The following is a 19,532-nucleotide window of genomic DNA, read 5'->3' as shown; positions in this document are numbered from 1 at the left end:
CTAATTTCTCCTTCATGTGATATTTCACTTTTGTCTTGGATATGTTTTCCCATCATCTCCATTTTCCATTACAATAGTTCTGCTTTGGCCAATGGATACTAATCTATTCCTTAGTTATTTTTTAATATCTAGTTGGAAAGTAATCTTATTTTTCACAAGCTTAAACTTTCAAAGAAAATTTTGGCAGAAGGACTGTGTCAATATATAGTTGGAGAGGAGTTAAAGTGTACCTTTATTACATGTGGGCTTTGGGAAATTTTGACTGTCTTCTGAAAGTTACAGGTCATTTGGTCACTGAGGTGACTTTTTAATGTTTTATCTTGGAGAGGGTTTTTTATCAGCCATTCACTAGACTGATGATAAAGCTAACTCTTTGTTAGATCAGTGTTCTGTTTTAGACTCCTTGTGTCCCTTAGACTAAATGTAGAATAACACTTCCATCCAGAAGAGGAAAAAACAATTCTTGTCTTCAAATGGGAATGTGATATATGATGATACATCCAAACTTATTTAAAAATCTAACGTTCAAGTGGCACAAAGTGTGCATACACCTATGTATGTAAAGTTTGAGATAATGTAATTTATGTATGGTGTCACGGTACTGTGAATGCAGTTGAGAAAACTGGGTTGTTTTTTTTTTAAATACTTCACCTCCTTTGAGCAAGCCTATAAGAAGAAATGATGATTTCAGTATTTTGTAAGTGCCACTTCTGAAATTTAAGCTGAATAATAGGAGCTAAATTAGCTTTTGCGTTCATGTGCCTTGGATTAGCATTCAAGTACATGGTATTTGGATGGAAGTGAGTTCAAAAGTAGATGGGATTTCAGTATCTCTGGGGAATATTTCTGTTAACTTGTGTCCTAAGTACAGGTCTGGTAAAGATAGCAAGAGTAACATCATTCAACCAACAAGATTGTTGCTGCTTTCATTTTTTTTGCAATATCTTTGTGTAGAACCCTAAAAAATCAAATTTTTTAAAAAATTGGAAACATTAAAATACTTTCGATTCCTTCAAAGGATTAAGAGAGCCTTATGTAAATGCGTGTGTATGTACGATCCTAGTAGCTGCAGCTTAAAGAGCTGAAAGCATGAAGAGGTTGCACTTGGCTCAAAAAATGCAGAAATTGTGACAAGTGTCAAAAGATCCTGTCTTTCATGTGCAGCATGCCAGAAAAGTCGGCTTATTTCTATTTTAAATACGGTTTAGGGGCTTTCAAACTCAGCTCAGTGTGGTTTACAACAGCTTCTACAACAGTTAATTGTAAAGATAGTGGCAAACTATGCATTGACATGTTTTTTTGTCTTCTACAGGTCACTGTTTAACTGGTCCATGTCTCTTCCCTGCAACATGGTGTTGAAGAAGGCTGTCGATAGTTTGCTTTGCTCAATGTGCCACATCCACCCAAATTATTTTTCCTTACTCATGGGATGGATGGGTATCACTCCTCCTCCAATGCAGTGTCAACACAGACTGTCCATGACTGATGACAGCAAAAAGCAGGACCTTAGTTCATCTCTAACAGATGACTCTAAAAACGCACAAGCCCCTCTTGCACTAACGGAGTCTCACCTGGCTACTCTTGCTGCCTCATCTCAGTCTCCTGAAGCTATCAAGCAATTATTGGACTCAGGTTTGCCTTCACTGCTTGTAAGAAGTCTTGCTAGTTTTTGCTTTAACCATACTTCTAGCTCTGACTGCACTGCACAATCAATGGATATCACCCAGGACAGGCTCAGGAGGCATCACGTTCCACAGCACTTTAATAAAATGCCCATCACGGCAGACCTGGTTGCTCCTGTTCTCAGGTTTTTGACAGAAGTTGGCAACAGCCACATGATGAAGGATTGGTTGGGTGGCTCTGAAGTCAATCCATTGTGGACAGCACTTTTATTTCTGTTGTGCCATTCTGGTGCTACTTCTGGAGGACACAATGTGACAGCACAACAGACCAGTGCAAGATCTAGCTCACTTTCTTCAGCTGTAACAACAGGGTTGACCACTCAGCAGCGGACAGCAATTGAAAATGCAACAGTTGCTTTCTTCTTACAGTGCATTTCTTGCCATCCTAATAACCAGAGACTTATGGCACAGGTGAGAGAGAAAAAAAAAAAAAGTTTTCATTTCTTTATTAATATCTACAACCAACTTTTAAAACTTTTTTTTTTTACCTTTCATCACATTTCTTAACTTTGCAGACAGAGTTGAATAACAGTATAATTTAAACAAAAAAAAATTTAAGAATGGAAATGCCCTGATAACAGGCAGACTTCAGTAAAAATATCAATGCAGTTCTCTGTTAATAATGGTAATTAGTAATGGTTCTCTGGTAGTAATACTGCATTAAGCAGTGGGAAATTTTTGCTTTAGGAATTTGAAAGCTATTTTTCTAAATACTTCATTTTTTAATCTTTTTGAGTAGTCTATATGTTTACAATTACTTAGATGCTGTAGTCAATGTTTTGAACTTTTTAAAAAAAAGCCAGACTTAATTTACTGCTCGTATTTTCTTCAGCGGTGCTCATTTCTGATCTGGTTTGAATGATAACTGGAAGGTAGATCTTAGGCACTGCCTATTATGGCTGTGTAGAGCTGTATTTTATAGACCTAAATATAGAAATATTTTAAATCTGATGTCATTTTGCATTCCCAGGTTCTCTGTGAATTGTTCCAGTCATCTCCTCAGCGTGGGAACCTCCCAACCTCTGGAAACATTTCAGGATTTATTAGAAGGCTCTTTTTGCAACTGATGCTAGAGGATGAGAAAGTGACTTTGTTTCTTCAGTCCCCATGTCCAGTAAGAATTTTTGACAACTGTGTGGTGAACATGGAATAAATTTAGCCCTAAAAAATAAATAAATAAAAAATCCTAGTGTCTTCAACTTTGAAATGTCAGATGGCAGCTTTTCCTACAGTACACATTGCAGAATTTTGGAAAGGAGTGTGTTGGTGAATTGTAACTCAGTATTTTAAAAGAAAATTGAAGGCACCATTGTGAGACAAAGCCATCTTGTTGAAAATATACTGTTTCTGAAAGAATTGACAACTGAAATTTAACTTATGTAAGACTTTTTAATAGTATCCTTACCCATTAGCAGCAAATACAGGTACAAGTTCTAGTCCTTCCAGCAGTTCTTCATTATCAGTTTCATTGAGGAATCAGTTTCATTGTTGTTTTGGTGCTTTAGAATTGGCGGAGATCCTTCAGCATTAGCCAAAACACCATGAAAAATTCTTGAGTGACAAATACTTGAATTAATTGATAAAGCAGATGTATGCTTTTATACTTCCAGATGCTTCACCATGAAACAGAATTATAATTAATGACTGCAGTGCTATGCTCTCAATTGAAAGCTGGGAACAAAGAAATATAGGCAAACCAGAAGTTATTAAAATATCTGATACTCCCATACAAGGAGGAATTTTCTGCTTTGGTTTCTGCTGTTCATACTGTATCTCGAAGTAAAATACTACATGAGTTATATGACAAGAAAACTGGCTCGGATGGTATAAAATAGAAAAGGAGGAATACAGTTTTAGCACAAACATTTAAATGTTTTGTTTTAACCTGGCTGAGATAATTTGTTAACATGACCATTGGTAATGTGAAGATAACATCAATTTCCTAATAATTTGTTTTACACAGAACAGATTTTTACAGGAAAAAATGTCTTGAAAAGAAGTTGTCAGATAATTCAGGTTCTTCTGTTAAAAACACCAGAAAACAGTCTATCCCTTATTACTGAGGAAAAGATGATTTTAACATCCAGAGAGAAACCTTAAAAATAGCATGAATGTGCAGAATATACTTCTGGTATATCCAACAATATAACCTTCTGAAGATTGGATCCCCGTTTTTATCTCTCTAAGTTCTTACAAAAGGTCTATTTTTATAAACTAAATTCTGATTGTCATCAGGTAGTAAATTTGTTTTATAATATTGCACAATGATAAATTGGTTCTGTATGTGAGTATTAGTAAACAGTTCTACTGATAATAGGAAGAAGGGGACCAGTAGCACTCTCATTGCAGAAAAGTCTGTAAGACGTAAAGAATGACACAGAATGTCAACAGAGCTCAGGCTAAAATATGTTACGTTAAGATATTTGAAATTAACTATTAGTGACTTAGTTATCTGTCATAATAGCAAAAAGTAGATATTAAATCTAGAATAAACTTCATCCTTAAGTCAGAGCAATAGGGAAATGACATCTTTCTCTACTCAGAGTAATTTTAATTTTCCTAATTTAATTTCAGAATTAATTGTTTTCATACATAATTGCAAGTCTCAGACACTAAATTTTTCTCTCAGATACAGCTATATGAAATGGTTAGGTTTTTTTTAACAAATACAATGTCATACTGCTTCTGATCCTAAAAATACTCAATGCTTTTGAAGTGAATTCTTTGACAAGTTTAATTTTTTATGTGTTGTATTTATACCTCCAAATTTGAAGGGTATGTCAGTTTTCTTTTTAGCACACAAGAACTGTAACTTTTTGCTGAGGTGTGTTTATCAGAACTTAGTGTGTTAAATTATTTCTGAATGTTAAAGTGATGTTAAATGTTAATTTTTATTTTTCTTTTCTTTCAGTTGTACAAAGGTAGAATCAATGCTACCAGTCATGTAATTCAACATCCAATGTACGGAGCTGGACACAAATTTCGTACTCTTCATTTGCCTGTCTCAACAACTCTAGCAGAGGTTCTTGATCGAGTGTCAGGCAAGTTTGCAAGAGTTCATGTTTTGGGATTTTTTTAAGATGCAGTTTCAAAATAACATCCAAAACCAACACCAAATAACCTACATAAACCAAGTATGCCTAAGATGTATATTTGCAGTGTTCAGCAATTGCTAAATATGAAACAGTGGTTTAAGTTGTAAGCTTTTGCGTATGCCTTGTGTTCCATGTAAAGGGTAGGTTTAGATTGAACATTAGGAAGGAATTCTTCACAGAGAGAGTGGTCGGGCATTGGAACAGGCTGCCCAGGGAGGTGGTTGAGTCACCGTCCCTGGCTGTGTTTAAGGGACGTTTAGATGCGGTACTGAGGGATATGGTGTAGGGGAGGACTTTGTAAAGTAGGGTAGACGGTTGGACTCGATGATCCCAAGGGTCTCTTCCAACCTCTATGATTCTATGATTCTATGCATTTTTACTGGTCAAATACTTCTCTAAAACTCAGGTGGGGAGGGTGGGATTTTTGTTTCATTCATTTTTTGTTTGGTTGGAGTTTTTTTTGATTGGTTGCTTGTTTTGGGGAAGTTTGTTTGCTTTTTAGTATTAATGTGTTTTCAAATCTCTCATAGGATATTTGCAAGACCATACAAAAGACACTGCAAATATTAGTCTTTAAAATGCCCTGTCTTTCATCCAGTGACTTAAATATTCCCAAATTATACCAGTTAAATGTCCTGGAACATTTATCTCAAGATGGAGGTGAAATTGGGTTGCTATGAAAAGGGCATTAATGAGGGCTCCATCTAATTTCTGTGGTTATGCATTTGCCTAAACACTTGAGTTGGCATACTAAATAGAAATTGAAAACTGTAATTTACTTTTAGAGATTGAATGAGAGGATAATGTTATGGCATGCATTTATTTGTTAGGTTTTTTTAAAGTTCAATACTTTGTTATACTATTTGAGTATATATGGAGAGATGAACCCCTCTGTAGGGAGTTTTGTTGACCAGGTGTCTATAGACCATAATACAGATTTTGACACGTGAATAGTAGGTGTCTTAATCTTAAAATTAATCATACCTTGAACTTTAGTGTTTATTCAATACTTTAGAAAATAGAGATATATATTAAAGATTGAAGTTAGTGATCTTTTTTTAAATGTAGTTAAAGTGTAGAATTAATACGAAAGATGCTGTGTCCATGCTAGAGCTCACTAGGTAAAACCAGTCACAGATACAAGTTTATTCTCCTTGGGTAAGAAATAGAGCAAAATTTGCTAGGTCATGTATGTCAAAAATCACTTTTAAGCAAGTCTAATTAAAAAAAAAAAAAAAGTGTGGGGGGGGGAAACCCCCAGTACTTCATCTTTACTCTCAAGATGTAGTACTCAGTAATAGCAAAGTCAAAGATCATCCCAGCAATTATGATTTTGCAATTTTGCAGGTGTGCAATAGCTGCACACATACCTGACTAGGTACATATGTTCTTATGTGTAGATATATTTGTATGTGTAATTTTTTTAACTCGGTGTAGATCATCTTTAATTTCTGAAGCACATATTCATGGAGTTCAGAGGAACTATTGCTTTTTTATCTACTGAAGATCTTTATATCAAAATTGTTAATAAAGTCAGTAGGGCAATAAGTATATTACCTAACAAGATGACAGACAGAAGTACTAGAAAGATATTTGTCAGAACACTAGACAGAATGTGATGTGCTTTGGGATTTTAATTAAAAAATAGTAAAGCCTAGAAAAATATTTGATGCTTACTTATCAGGGAATAATTCACTATTTCTGATAGAATTCTGTGTTTATTGGCTGTCCGGACACAGTCATGTGTGGAATGCGACCAAGATCTTTTAGATCCTTGTGTAATTTATGGTCAGAATACTGCAAGGGGTGAGGTAGTCGCTGCGTATGAGACAAGGATCAGTTGTTGAGCAGTGACATAAACTGTCCTGAGCAGCTGCCTTAGTGGTGTATTGCGGTCAACTTGATAGCCAGTGCTAATAGCCACTGGGGAGGGGAATGTGATGATATGATGCCTGTAATTGAAATTGATCGAATGCTGACTTTGTAGGGCGCCATAACTTGGGGTTTTGCTATGGAATTGTTATTCCTCAGCTTAACTCGCATTTTAAATTGGAAGAATTAATTCTGGAAAAGTTCAGGTTCTCTTTTCTGTTTCCATTCCTTATCTAATGTGATTTCTCTGATTGTATTAAAAGCTTGGTGGTACTTGTATACCATTCCGTGGTTAGGACATAGTAAAGAAGACTTGAATATATGAGGAGTAAGCTGTGTTTTGGGAATGACAGGGACAGAGAAGGGATGGACTGGGGGTGGAAAGGAAGAAAAGATTGCCACCGCTGCAGCAGTAGGAAATCACGAAGATCCTGTGTCGTAGGCTGTCCCTTGGCTTAACTTCTTTTTTTTCTTAACTATGGTGTTAATGTCTCAAATCGATCCTGTCATACTTTCTGCAAAAGGAAATCACAATAAGCATGTCCATTTCATGCTTTTTCTCCCAGTCTTTAAAGTGTAAGGAGGATGTGGGGTGGGTGGGTGTCTAAAATGATTGCAAAGCCTGCTGCTCACATCCCTTAACCGTAGGAAGAAAATGTGCTGTATCTCTGCAGATAGATTGTCTAGGATGAGTACCGATTGGTTTGTATTTCATTCCCCATAGTTTTAAGTTACTGGTCTTGGCTGATCAGGAAAATTGCAAACCAAATGTGGATGTTACCCGAGTCTAAAAATACCGTTGCTTAAGCTTCCTTAATAATTTTATTAATGACTTCTAACTTCTTCAGCAAAATATATGGGCATTCAGTCCACAGAACCAAACTAGAGCAACTCTGAAGTTCAATAACAATAATGACAAATTTTAAAAAAACAAACACCCAGTCTAAAATAAATATATGTAGTGTGTGTATGGATACTGGGTCGTGAGTAGCAGCAGTTTCACACTATCTTCTTTTGGTCTGCACTACTTTCTAACAGAGACATAACCAACGTCCTCAGTTACACATCATAATATATTTCCAAGCAGATCAAACCATATCTGTTTCAGCACTTCACCCACTGGTGGTGTACAGTTAAAGGTAACTGGATGGTACTGGTAACTGGTGTTTGTAGCTTAAGGCTGCTATGACTATGTGGAAACAAATTACTACTCAGAAGCAATTAGAGAATTATTTGGCCATTTTGGTGCCAGTGTTCTACCTTACAAGGTTTGAAATAGTCCATGGTCACCAGTAATCAATGATTTAAGAGTTGCTTGCTGGTATTTGTGATCAACACTAGTGGCTGAACCAAAACGGTTGAACTGCAGTAATCTGGTGTTCACTGAAGCAAACAGCACAAGGTTTGGATGTGTAATGTATTTCAGACATATTCAAGTTTCAAAGGAACAATCGTACTTGCCAGTTCTGAAATTGAGTCAGTATATAACACTAGACACCCAGACCTAAACACAACAATTTATTTAAGCAAGTCTGCAAGTGTCCTTAAAAAAAAGTTTTTGATTTTTTTTTTTGGTTGTGTTTTGTCATTTTGGTGGGATTTTTTGGTGGGATTTCTTGGTGTTTTGTTTTGTTTGGTGTGTTGGTTTTTTTCTTTTTGTTTATTTTGTTAATCTCATTTTTGATTGGTTGCAGTGGTGTTTCAACATGAATATGTTTGACTCATCAGGTAATGGTTTTAAGTTGTTACAGTTTTACATTTTCAGACAACAGATTTTGGGGGCAATAGGAGACCAGAATTATCAAGATGCCTTAATTCATGGATACTTATAAGACTATATTACTATCTGGGATGGCATTCTAAGACACTAAAGTAGTTGAGAATAGTCTTGTTAATAGCCTAGAAACTGTAACAAAATCAACTTGATATCTTGAAATCCCTTTCTCTCTTCTTTTTTTCTCTGTGTATAGATACCCCCAGTATCACAGCTAAGCTAATTAACGAACAGAAGGAAGATAAAGAAAAAAAGAATTATGAAGAGAAAGAAAAAGTTAAAGCAGAAAATGGATTTCAGGACAATTATAGTGTTGTTGTTGCTTCTGGTATGTTTTTTTCTTCTGCCTTCTGAAAAGGATCTTTCAGACACTGGCGGGAGGAGGGAAGGAAATCATATCTACCAACAATTCTTTTTATTACAAGTAATAGTTAGAAAAATTGTAGTGCCCAGTTAATCTAACTTGCTGTTAGGCAGCAAAGATTGGTTCCCGGTAGAGCCGCTGACTCTAGCAGATTATATACTTTGATAGATTTGTACCTAAATGTGTGTATCAGTGATATGTTTTGGGTGCTGTTGCTAGTGCATTTTACAGGATTTTGTAGAGACATACCTGGAGCTTTGATTATGACAATATATTAGTATTTGTGTGCTGTTACTGTGGTACTACCTCTACCTTTTTGCAGTGGTTGGTGCATCAGAGTTTGATCACCTCCTCCCACAATAAGCTTTGGAAATAAAAGGATTCATATATTTCACATAACTGGTGCTACTCTGCTAAAACCTGTCAGATGGAGATCTAAGCATAAAACCATATTATTCCACTTGGAAACCACGCATGCAGGATTTTCTTCCAACGCATTTGCCTTCTAAAAGCTAATGTGAAGATCCTTCTGAAATCATTCATGTAAACCCTTTTCCTGTTTACAGGAAAAAGAGGTTATAGACTGAACATAGTAAATTTGCAGTGGTAGAAGAAGATTACAGTTCAGATGATGGCTGTGGAGGTCATTAGTCTTTCGGTTTGAAGTTCTGGTGTGTTTGTGGGAGAGAGATTAGTGAACTTCAAACTACCCTTTTCCTATCTAGCTTTCTGCCTTCATTGAGCTACCTCAATTTCATTTACACTTCATGAAGCATGAAGAAGAGATGCTGATTTCCTTTGACTTCTGGCACCAATATTTCTTAAGCTTTTTATTTCAGTTTTTTAGATGTAGATATAACTCTAAACTCAAGTGTCGAATAAGGCAGCAGCTTCATAGATCTTGGTATATGTTTAATGCAACACAGCTGATTTTTAATTACAGCATCTTCATCTGGAAAGATATTTGCAGTAGGTGCCACTTCCAACAGGGTAAACATGTTTTGGAAGATCTAAAATATGAATAGGTCCAAGTGAGGGGTTAAAACATGAATAAAGAATCTGGGAAGAAAAAAAGTAATATACCAGGCTTGACGATAGGGCATAGCACATCTCATCCCAGTTCCATCTCTGATCATGCTGCCTGATGTAGCCCATTCCCTATTTAGAAAGCAGATTTAAGTTTTCCCTTGGTTTTGCTTGTATTTTTTCCAGTTGATTAGAACAGTTTAATTGTAAACTTAATTAATTTGCATTTGTTTTTACGACCTGTTTCTGAAATCTTTTCTTCTTTTGTCTTTATCTTTTTATGTATTCTGGATTATTGTCCTCAGACTCATGCAGCCAGTGTTTAACTTGTTCCTTATTGGTAAAATTAATAGAGAGTATAGATGGCATTTGGAGCCTGATATTGCTGAGACAAGCTAGTTGAGTATACAGAGATTATTGGAGAATGTGTTGCGTATTTTAACTTCTCCTACTTAATCAGCTGAAACCAGAGCATATCGTAGCATTTCAGGTATGAATGTTGCTAGTTTTCCAGCTGTTCTTGGCTGATTATGAGGCAGTAGTTTAAGAGTCTTTATATCTAGACCTGCTGACATTTTACTTGGTCTGTCACCTGCATGCAAGGGTACATGATAGTAGTATAATTTCACTGTACCTTAAATCAACTTAAGCTGTCCCAAAAAATGCAGTCTTGCTGTATAAGATCAGTAAGTTTTTACATTCCTATTTTGCCTTTTAATTTTCATGTAGTGCTTACGTTAAAGGTTTTGACCTAGGCAACTTTAAGCATGTTTAAAGACACCTTTCATCACATGTGCTATTGTTAGTACTCCAGCTGAAGTCTCATTTGTAGGCCAGACGAGTGGTTGTTATCTATTGTTTGGCTGCTGAAATGTCTGTTAGTTTGTCTTTGTCTTTCTTGCTTTCAATTGAAAAAACAACCTAAAAAGTTTTACTGTAGGGCCCATTGGTAGACATGCTCTTTAACTAAGTTTGAGCTGAATAAGAGTATTTTTTTTTTTAATGGATGATATAATCTAGGACAGTTACAGTTTGGTTTATGTTTGGGGCTCAGGAGGATGTGCAGCCTTGTAACTGTAAAAAGGCCGGGATTATATCCACATATATTTTATACATGAATGCTATTCTGATATTTAATTTGCCAGTGCTGAAAAGTTTGACCTTCTTTGCTGTTGTTGAAGGTAATGAGTTACACTGCATCTTGGCTAACTGAAGTTACTAAGTACCAGAATGACTTTGATTTTTTTTTTTTTTTTTTTTTTTTTTTTTTTTTTTTTTTTTTTTTTTTTTTTTTTTTTTTTTTTTTTTTTTTTTTTTTTTTTTTTTTTTTTTTTTTTTTGCTTCTGTACTAGGTTTGAAATCTCAGTCAAAAAGAGCTGTTTCATCCACACCTCCGCGTCCACCATCAAGACGAGGAAGAGTGATGGCAGATAAAGTAGGTACCTCTTCCTCAGGAGGAGAAGCTTCCAGCAAGACCATTAGTGTTCCAGTCTTTCATCTGTACCATAAACTTTTACCAGGTAACTTTAATAACTGTTTTTAAACTTCAAAATCATCTTTTTCAGTGGCTGATATATCATCAGAAAGTAGATGTAATGCCAATGGATGTCTTTTATCCTTTTATGGAGCATCTTGAATGTAGAGCCCTTCTGGGTTGGGTAATACCTTTCAACTGGAAGTGGAGCATTATAACATCATAGTAGCTTGACAAAAATACGAATTATGCTGATATTCCTCGAAGTTTAATTCTTTGTTCTTAAACAAAATCTCAAAAACGTTTCCACTTTCACTCAGAAATAAAAGGAGGTGGGAGGGTGGGTTTGTAAGGTGACTCACATTTTCTTTAACCAGCAAGGCATACCTAAATTAGTATTTGAGTCCTGTTATTTTATGTTCTGAGTGGGCAGCCAGCTTGCATTACTCTCTGGAAGGTTAATTTGCCAGTTCAGGAATATTCTTGAATTCCATAATACTTGTGTTTTCTTAAGTTAGCATATCTGAAGTTAGCCGTGTTTTACATATAGCAGATACACTTTACCAGGAAAAAGCTGGTGGCAATGTTGTAGTTGGGGCATAGAGAGAGGTCTCTCTTCTGTAGAGAGAGATTGATGTGACTGGAATTCTTAACCTTATATCAGAGATAAATAACAGGAACATGGGTGAAAGACTTTAATATTATTATTTAATATTATTCTTATCTGTTTTATAGTATAAAAACAAGAAACTAGTTAATGGAATTAAGTGGTAAACTTCTCACCATTTTCACCCAATAGAAAATTAATTTTAGAACTCACTACAGAATTACTGTCCTCTTTGAGACTGTCCTCTAGCAATCATTAGAGGGGTCGTTATACTTGAATTAAAATATCTAAAATTGATACAGTTAATGCTACTATTTTGGAAAGGAGATGAAAACTCAGTGTCTGTTTGAGTATCAGCTGGTAAACATTGACTGTCTACTAATGGTAATGTAGACTATTCTGTATTTGTGACTGGTTGATCACACATCTTGCGCAACAGCCAGTTGTTAACAAAAAAGAAGCCATGGAAAGCAGAGTCAGTGATGGAAGATAAAGTGCGGAAAACTTCTTCACTTGCACAATGGGAAGACATTTTTAATTTTCATTTCTTAAGACACTATTTTCCATTGAAGAAACAGGTTGCTACTAAAGTCTTTCTTGGAAGTTGTGTTACTTGATTAAGCACAGTCAAGATGAAATGAGCATACTAAGTGTATTATATGATCCAAATCTGAAACAATTCACTTTATATGTAAGTCTATTATCAGGGAAATATTATTTTGCCTTAAAAGTTACTTGTAATTTCAGGATAGAACGTATTCTTGGCAAACAACAGTGGCCAAAATCTTCATTTCGGTAATCAGTTTGGGCTGTGTTGCATGTGCATTTCAAGTCTGTGTTGCTGCTGAGAAGGATATTCCTGGCAACGACATTCCTTTCTTCTTGCTGAGTCCCAGCATCAGGCTAGTGACTACGCTTGTGACTAACATAACTGAAAAAATTGCAAGTTTCTTTGGTTTCCACTTTTTTCCACTTTATGGTCACACACCTTTATTGCCACCACAGTTAAAGTTTGATGCAGGGGTGGGGTTTGAAAGTAGGGAACAGGCTTAAAATGCACATGAAATTACACCCTTAGCCATTTGTTAAATATGCCAAGCGTTTGGGCTCTCGGCACGGAGCTGCCTTAGGGAATATTGACATAGTTCTTTGATAGTTGTTTCTAAACTGATGGGCCCCTTTTCCCAAGAGAACAAATGTTAAAATTAAGGCTCTGGTTTGGAGCCAGATAATATTTAGTCTACTTGGCATCTGTGGTACAAGTAATGAACAGCACCTGGACATGTATGTTAAAATAATCTGATCATAACGTTCCTCTCTGACTCAATGCTATTGTTGTTTAGGCCAACCGTTACCAGCTGAAATGACACTTGCCCAGCTTCTGACTCTGCTGTACGACCGCAAACTCCCTCAAGGATACCGATCAATAGATTTGACAGTTAAGCTTGGTTCCAAAATCATCTCGGATCCAAGCTTATCAAAAACAGACTCATTTAAACGACTTCATACAGAAAAAGGTGAGTGTTCTTACTTTTTTGGTACCTTCCTTTTTAAAATGCTATTATTTTGGACAAAAATGTTTTAGATTTTATTAGTAAGAAGAGCAGTTTTCTGTGTTTACTTGGGTGATGTTCCTGAGCTGTTCTTTACCAGACAGCTGCTAAACATGATAAAGGACAAATTTCATTGCCTGTCTTTAGATTGTTTCTGTAAGATGCACCAATATGGTTGTTCTGGTTTCACTTTTCTTCTTTCATTATAGTGTTGTATATGATATGATTATGATTCTATAGATACCATGTATTTTATTTCTTGATGTGTATACCAGTTCTCTGTAGTAAGTGTTTGTGCTGATAACCAGGGCAGATTAAGTGATGCAGGGACTGTCTGAAACCACGTGAACTGTAGAAGCCTGTGAAATTTTTCATTGCAGCAACTTGAGTATTTACATGCTTTGTTGAAAATGGGAATTATTCTCAGGTCCACCTAAACAAGTCTTTTAACTTTAGCTTTTAAAGACATTATTTTTAACATTTTCTAATATGGTCTGTTTCTTGCTAAGGTTTTTCCTAATTGCTTGCTATCTACTTATAGCGCTGGGGAAAAAGGATGGAGGAGCTGTATCCCAGGAATCTGTTCATATTTTTTATATCATTCCTTTAGGGAAGGACTTAGAGGGATGGGACCTTGAAATTAAGCTTAGGTGGTCTGCTGACACAGCATGGAATTACAAAGTTAAAAATTCAGCTATTTTAAGACAAGAGCTTCTTGTAAAAACCGTTCACTTGATAGATCAATCTCCTTCTAGAAAAGATAAGGAACAGAAAGAAGAGTTGGGAAAAAAAAGTCTGTTTTCTTGCTGTCTGGTTCTATGTATTTCATGACTCCATATAATGACTGGATATACAAATCTTACACACTATTGAGAGGCCTTTCTCTTTCAAATAATATTTTTGGTTTGTTGTCTTACGTATAATAAATATTCCTCTATTTGAATGAAACAAATTTCATTAGAGGAGATTCAATTTAGTAGTAGAGTTCCATATGAAAACATGAAGGTCCTCTTTGAACTTTCATTAAGTTCCAAGGCTTTTTTTTTTTTTCTAAACTTGGGACTAATACTTCAGAAAATTTGAATTTGTCATTAGAAATCCCTTATCTGTGCTACTATAGAGCACAATATTAGTTACATTCAGACATCTCACAACCACCAGTCATCAATTACAAAGCTTAGTGCTACTGCTCTTTCATGACTTGTTTTTAATACCTGTAGAAATCATTCTTATATGTCAGTATTCCCTTACTTGCTACTTAAGGTAGATTTTTTTTTATCTGTGGTGACTATATTTTATAGCTATTTTATAGCTTCACATGGTGTCTCCAGAGCTGCATTTACTACTACTATACTTGAGGAAAAGTATCGTTTATTTATATTTTTTCCTGAGTTTTTCAATGCCTTTGTTTGAGATCAGCAGTTCTCCGTAGCTGAGGTGCATTACTTCACTAAAAACTTGCAGAACCATTCATGAAGGTGAAATGGTTTAATTTGGGTTGTAAGACTAATGAAAGAAAGCAAGTACTGCAGAAGCATACTGAAGTGTAACTCCTTGCAACAATACTTAAGATGTGAAAGGAGTAGCATTATATTTGCACTCATAAGAAAAGCTCTGCCTATACTCTGATAACCTGATTTTTCAAGTGTCTTTTGCAGAGAAGCATTTGGCCGTAGTGACTTTTCTGTGCATTCTGAATATCTGTGTGTGCCCTGTGTTTTCTTTCTTTGGGAAGACTTACAGCTTTTTGCACTGGGAAACAGAGGGGCTAGTCTTCCTTCAAAATCTTTGTTTTGCAATTTTTCTTATAAAGGAAATGAAACCTTTCTCATGGTGTGATCAATTCATGCCATTGCAAGAAATCAAAAAATCATGTTCATCCTAGAGTGGTGACATTATCCACACGTCTGATGGAAGGTGGTCCTTGCTGAGACCAGCCTGCTTGCAGACATCCTCGCTCACTGTGGTGATAGAGAAAACTTCCACAGAGGTGGTTTCTGTTTGTATTCTTGTGAACAGTAGACATTAAAGCTCTATGTACTTAAAGTGTTATGTTTGAGCTCTTTCTTACAAGGATTATCCTGTTTTGGAAGTATATTGATCTTTTCTATTTCTCAGTACTTCAGATTGAATTAAGGAGAATTGATGTACCTACTTCTACGCATCCAAATCTGATACTTTGATCACATAGCTCCAAAGCAATGTGCTCCTCCCACAAGATATCCATGATGTCCTTATAACCTGGGGCTTCTTGCACATTTAAAAGTTGAGAATGAAGATGGGGAAAGGCCTGCTGTTCCCTGTTCCTTTTCAAATTCGGGAAGAAAAGATTTTAAAAGATAACGTATCTGTGGTTAAAACTCTTTTTAAAAAAGTTAGTTTGGGTAGCTGCATGAATTATGCTTTAATGTGCTTCTGTGTTTTTATAAATGTATATTAAATGATGGCATGTGTGCGTACAAACATTTGACATGTAATCGTGCGTTTTCAGCTGAGTGTCAGACTGCTCACAGCAAAGAGATACTGAAGCCACTGGATCTATGCTGCGTTTTGATGTGGTTATACTGCAAAGGTTTTGAGGCCTACTACATTATAGTATTCAACAACATAATCTGCAGTACAGGTTCTTTAGATGAAATAAATTGAATATTCATTGTGAAGTTTGCCTGTGGTAGCAAGAAGAGAATTAATTTTCAGCAAAATGAATTGTGCTAGGGTTCTGTATATACAGTTTGTGTGCATCATTGTATAAAGTGATCAGGGTTTTGTCCATTGTACAAGATACTACAGTGCTTAGTCATAAACTGGGAGGATGGAGGCTAGTAGAAAGTTAAAAATAGAGATCTTGATCTTTTTTATGGGGAAGAACAGAATTAAATTTCACAGCTTTTGGCAGAGGGTCATTTTGACAGCTGACAGAGGGGAGATGTGAGATTGGTAGGTTGGTGAGTGAGAGGTTATAGGACTTCATGGATGGTGACTTAAATGATGGGAAAGGGCAAACAAAAAAAATTCTTGTTCGGCATTTTTGAGGAAAAAGCAAGACTAATTTAAGTAAGGTTATCTTTCCTTTCTTCAACTGTGAGCTATTTATTGGAGAGTAACAAGCCTACTCTTATCTCCTAGATGAAATGCAGTGTTAAAAAATACCGTACTTCTGAAGTTAACAAAATTTTGAAGGCATAGATCATATTCTAATAAAACTTAAATTCTAATACTTAACATGTAACCACGTATAAATAATCCCAAATTATGACACAGATCTGCTATCATTGGCAAAAGGTACCACAAATACTTTTCTTTTGATTCTTTTGTACTCATTCATTTCAGGTTTTTGAGTCAGCTTTTGCTTAAGCAGGAACTGCTACTTTTGAAGTACACTTTTAAGTGAGGATGAAGAAATAAACACAATATTGATGATGATTTATTGATTTCTTTTACCCCTGTGTTGTTGTAGAACATGCAGATTTACTGGGACCTTGCCCTGAAGATGAAGCCATCAGTCCTGGGGATGAGTGTATGGATGCAGTCCTAGATGAATCGCTTCTTGAAACCTGTCCCATACAGTCTCCACTGCAAGTTTTTGCAGGAATGGGTGGATTGGCCCTCATTGCAGAGAGACTCCCTATGCTTTATCCTGACGTAATTCAGCAAGTGAGTGAAAAAATCAGTGTAGGAAAACATGCTGAGAGTGTTTTGTTTATTTGTTTGAGGACAGTATTTTCCTTGTGTTTCTCCATGGCTCAGTTTGGTATCCCAGTTATGTGGGGAAGCTGCTTTAAAACAGGCGAGTGCATAATTCTGGCCCAGTCCAGCTACACACGCTGCTTCCCCACACATGTTATAGGCTGCCTCAGCATCTATGTCTTTGTGGAACAAATGCTTGAATTCAGTGTTGCTGCTTACCTTACTTCTGTCCATTCATAAAATATCTTGGAGGGTGGAGTAACATAAAGTTGCTGATGTACTATAAAGCCATACTTATCATTTAATAGCTCATGTAAATCATAGAATAATAGAATGGTTAGAGTTGGAAGGGGCCTTGAGGATCATCGTGTTTCACCCCCCCCGCCATGGGCAGGGACACCTCCCACTAGACCAGGTTGCTCAAAGCCCCATCCGGCCTGGCCTTGAACACTTCAAAGGATGGACCATCCACAGCTCTGGGCAACCTGTCCCGGTGCCTCACCACCCTCACAGTAAAGAATTCCTTCCTAATATCTAATCTAAATCTCCCCTCTTTCAGTTAAAAAACATTACCCCTTGTCCTGTCTCTGCACTCTATGATAGAGTCCTTCCCGGTCTTTCCTGTAGGCCCCTTTTAGGTACTGAAAGGCTGCTGTAAAGTCTCCCCAGAGCTTTCTCTTCTTCAGGCTGAACAGCCCCAAGTCTTTCAGCCTCTCCTCACAGGAAAGGGGCTCCAACCCTCTGATCAGCTGCACTCCAGCTGATCATTGACATAGAGGGCAACACCCCCTCCTTGTCTCTCCTGCCTGTCCTTCCTGAGGAGCCTGTATCCTTCCATTCCAACAATCCAGTCATAGTAGGCACCCCACCACATCTCCATGATGCCGATAAGATCATAGTCCTGCAGACGTGCGCACGTCTCCAGCTCCTTGTGTTTATCTACATGCATTTGCATAGAAGCTTTTAAGTTGAGCCCCAATGAAGCTGACTTACTGGCTGGAGTGGCTGGAATTCCTTTGTGCTGCACTCCAGCACTCTCCTGTTGACCTTCGACTGTTCTCCAGGCTCTGGGGATCTCTTACTGGTATTGGCATCATATTGGTAGGAGTGGGAGTGTATTCTGAGGAATTTTTTATGGTTAAGTGCAATTCAGTTCTCAAAGCAGATAATTTTATTTTAGATTTTTTATTATTATAAATAACTGTATAATCTTAATTAGCTTTATAATAACAAATAACCTGTCTAAAATAAAATTAATACATATCCTATTTATTTGTATAAAGAAGTATGCCCTTTTGAGCCATTTAGCCTGGTCGCTGTATCTGTAAATGGTAGTGTATTTCATGTGACTTTTAAGTGGTGACCTATATTGATTGTATGTCCTTTAGATCCTAACTTTAATAAAATTTGTGCCTAGGTGAGTAACTGAATGACTGCCAAATGTTTTGTTTTTGTTGGTTAAGGTGAGCACTCCGGTGGTTACATCGACCACACAGGAAAAGCAGAAGGACAGTGATCAGTTTGAGTGGGTTACCATTGAACAGTCGGGGGAATTGGTGTATGAAGCACCAGAAACAATTGCTGCAGAACCTCCGCCGATCAAGTCAACAGTTCAGACTATGTCTCCCATACCCGCCCATTCTTTGGCTGCCTTTGGTTTATTTCTTCGTCTCCCGGGCTATGCTGAGGTGCTGCTAAAAGAACGGAAACATGCTCAGTGTCTGTTGAGATTGGTGTTGGGAGTTACAGATGATGGTGAAGGAAGTATGTGCTGCAATTACTATGTTTCTTTGTAGACCACGGCTAGATCGTTTTATTTAAATTTATTTACACTCTAATGCTTTTAGCAGGAAGTTAGAATTGATTTATGCAGAACTGTGTTGCTAGCATCTTTGATAGTCTGTTGTCCCTAAATATTAAATTATCTGGCAAAGTTTTGTCACAATCATCAGTATTCAAGTGTTCTCATCTAGATGTCAGAGTAATTGTAAACTAACTGCTGATAAAACTTCCAGTGACATTCAAGATGACAGTGTGCTCAGACAGAGCAATCTGAGTAGCTGGGGATGCTCAACTCATTGAGAAAAAAACCCATATAATCCTGCAACCAAATGCAGAATAATATGGTTAGGTGCATAGCTACAGCAGTTGTAGAATAAACTGTTGAATAATAGTGTTTTAGAAAAGAAGGGAAAGATCTGAAGATCATAGGGATCAAATTAGCTGCGCAGGAGCTCTACTTTAATGGCACAGTGTGACGTCGGTGGGAGAAATGGGGTATTCTGCAATGAAAGAACAGATGAACTGAAAGACAATTTGTAGTCAGTCTTTGCAAGCAAACCTGAAATTCTGCATATAGTTCTAGTATTTGTATCTTTTAGTGTTTTGAAAAACTGGA

The 19,532-nt window shown here is 36.6% G+C and overlaps 1 protein-coding gene across 2 annotated transcripts in view; it reads left to right on the top strand.

The window, feature by feature from the left end:
* The window catches only part of BIRC6 (baculoviral IAP repeat containing 6), a 157,512-nt gene that overhangs the window by 82,116 nt on the left and 55,864 nt on the right, over positions 1–19,532 (top strand). For both annotated transcript variants that reach the window (XM_014950697.1, XM_014950698.1), the window contains 8 exons: positions 1,313–2,093; positions 2,653–2,796; positions 4,594–4,723; positions 8,620–8,751; positions 11,166–11,333; positions 13,238–13,411; positions 16,905–17,101; positions 18,598–18,898. In XM_014950697.1, the coding sequence (XP_014806183.1) occupies positions 1,313–2,093; positions 2,653–2,796; positions 4,594–4,723; positions 8,620–8,751; positions 11,166–11,333; positions 13,238–13,411; positions 16,905–17,101; positions 18,598–18,898 (2,027 nt within the window). The remainder of the gene's footprint in view (positions 1–1,312; positions 2,094–2,652; positions 2,797–4,593; positions 4,724–8,619; positions 8,752–11,165; positions 11,334–13,237; positions 13,412–16,904; positions 17,102–18,597; positions 18,899–19,532) is intronic.

The sequence above is a fragment of the Calidris pugnax genome, unplaced genomic scaffold (assembly GCF_001431845.1).
Source record: "Calidris pugnax isolate Ruff unplaced genomic scaffold, ASM143184v1 scaffold24, whole genome shotgun sequence".
Lineage (NCBI taxonomy): Eukaryota > Metazoa > Chordata > Aves > Charadriiformes > Scolopacidae > Calidris > Calidris pugnax.
Note: the sequence above shows the minus strand (reverse complement) of the source record. Positions and strands in the feature narration are given on the sequence as shown.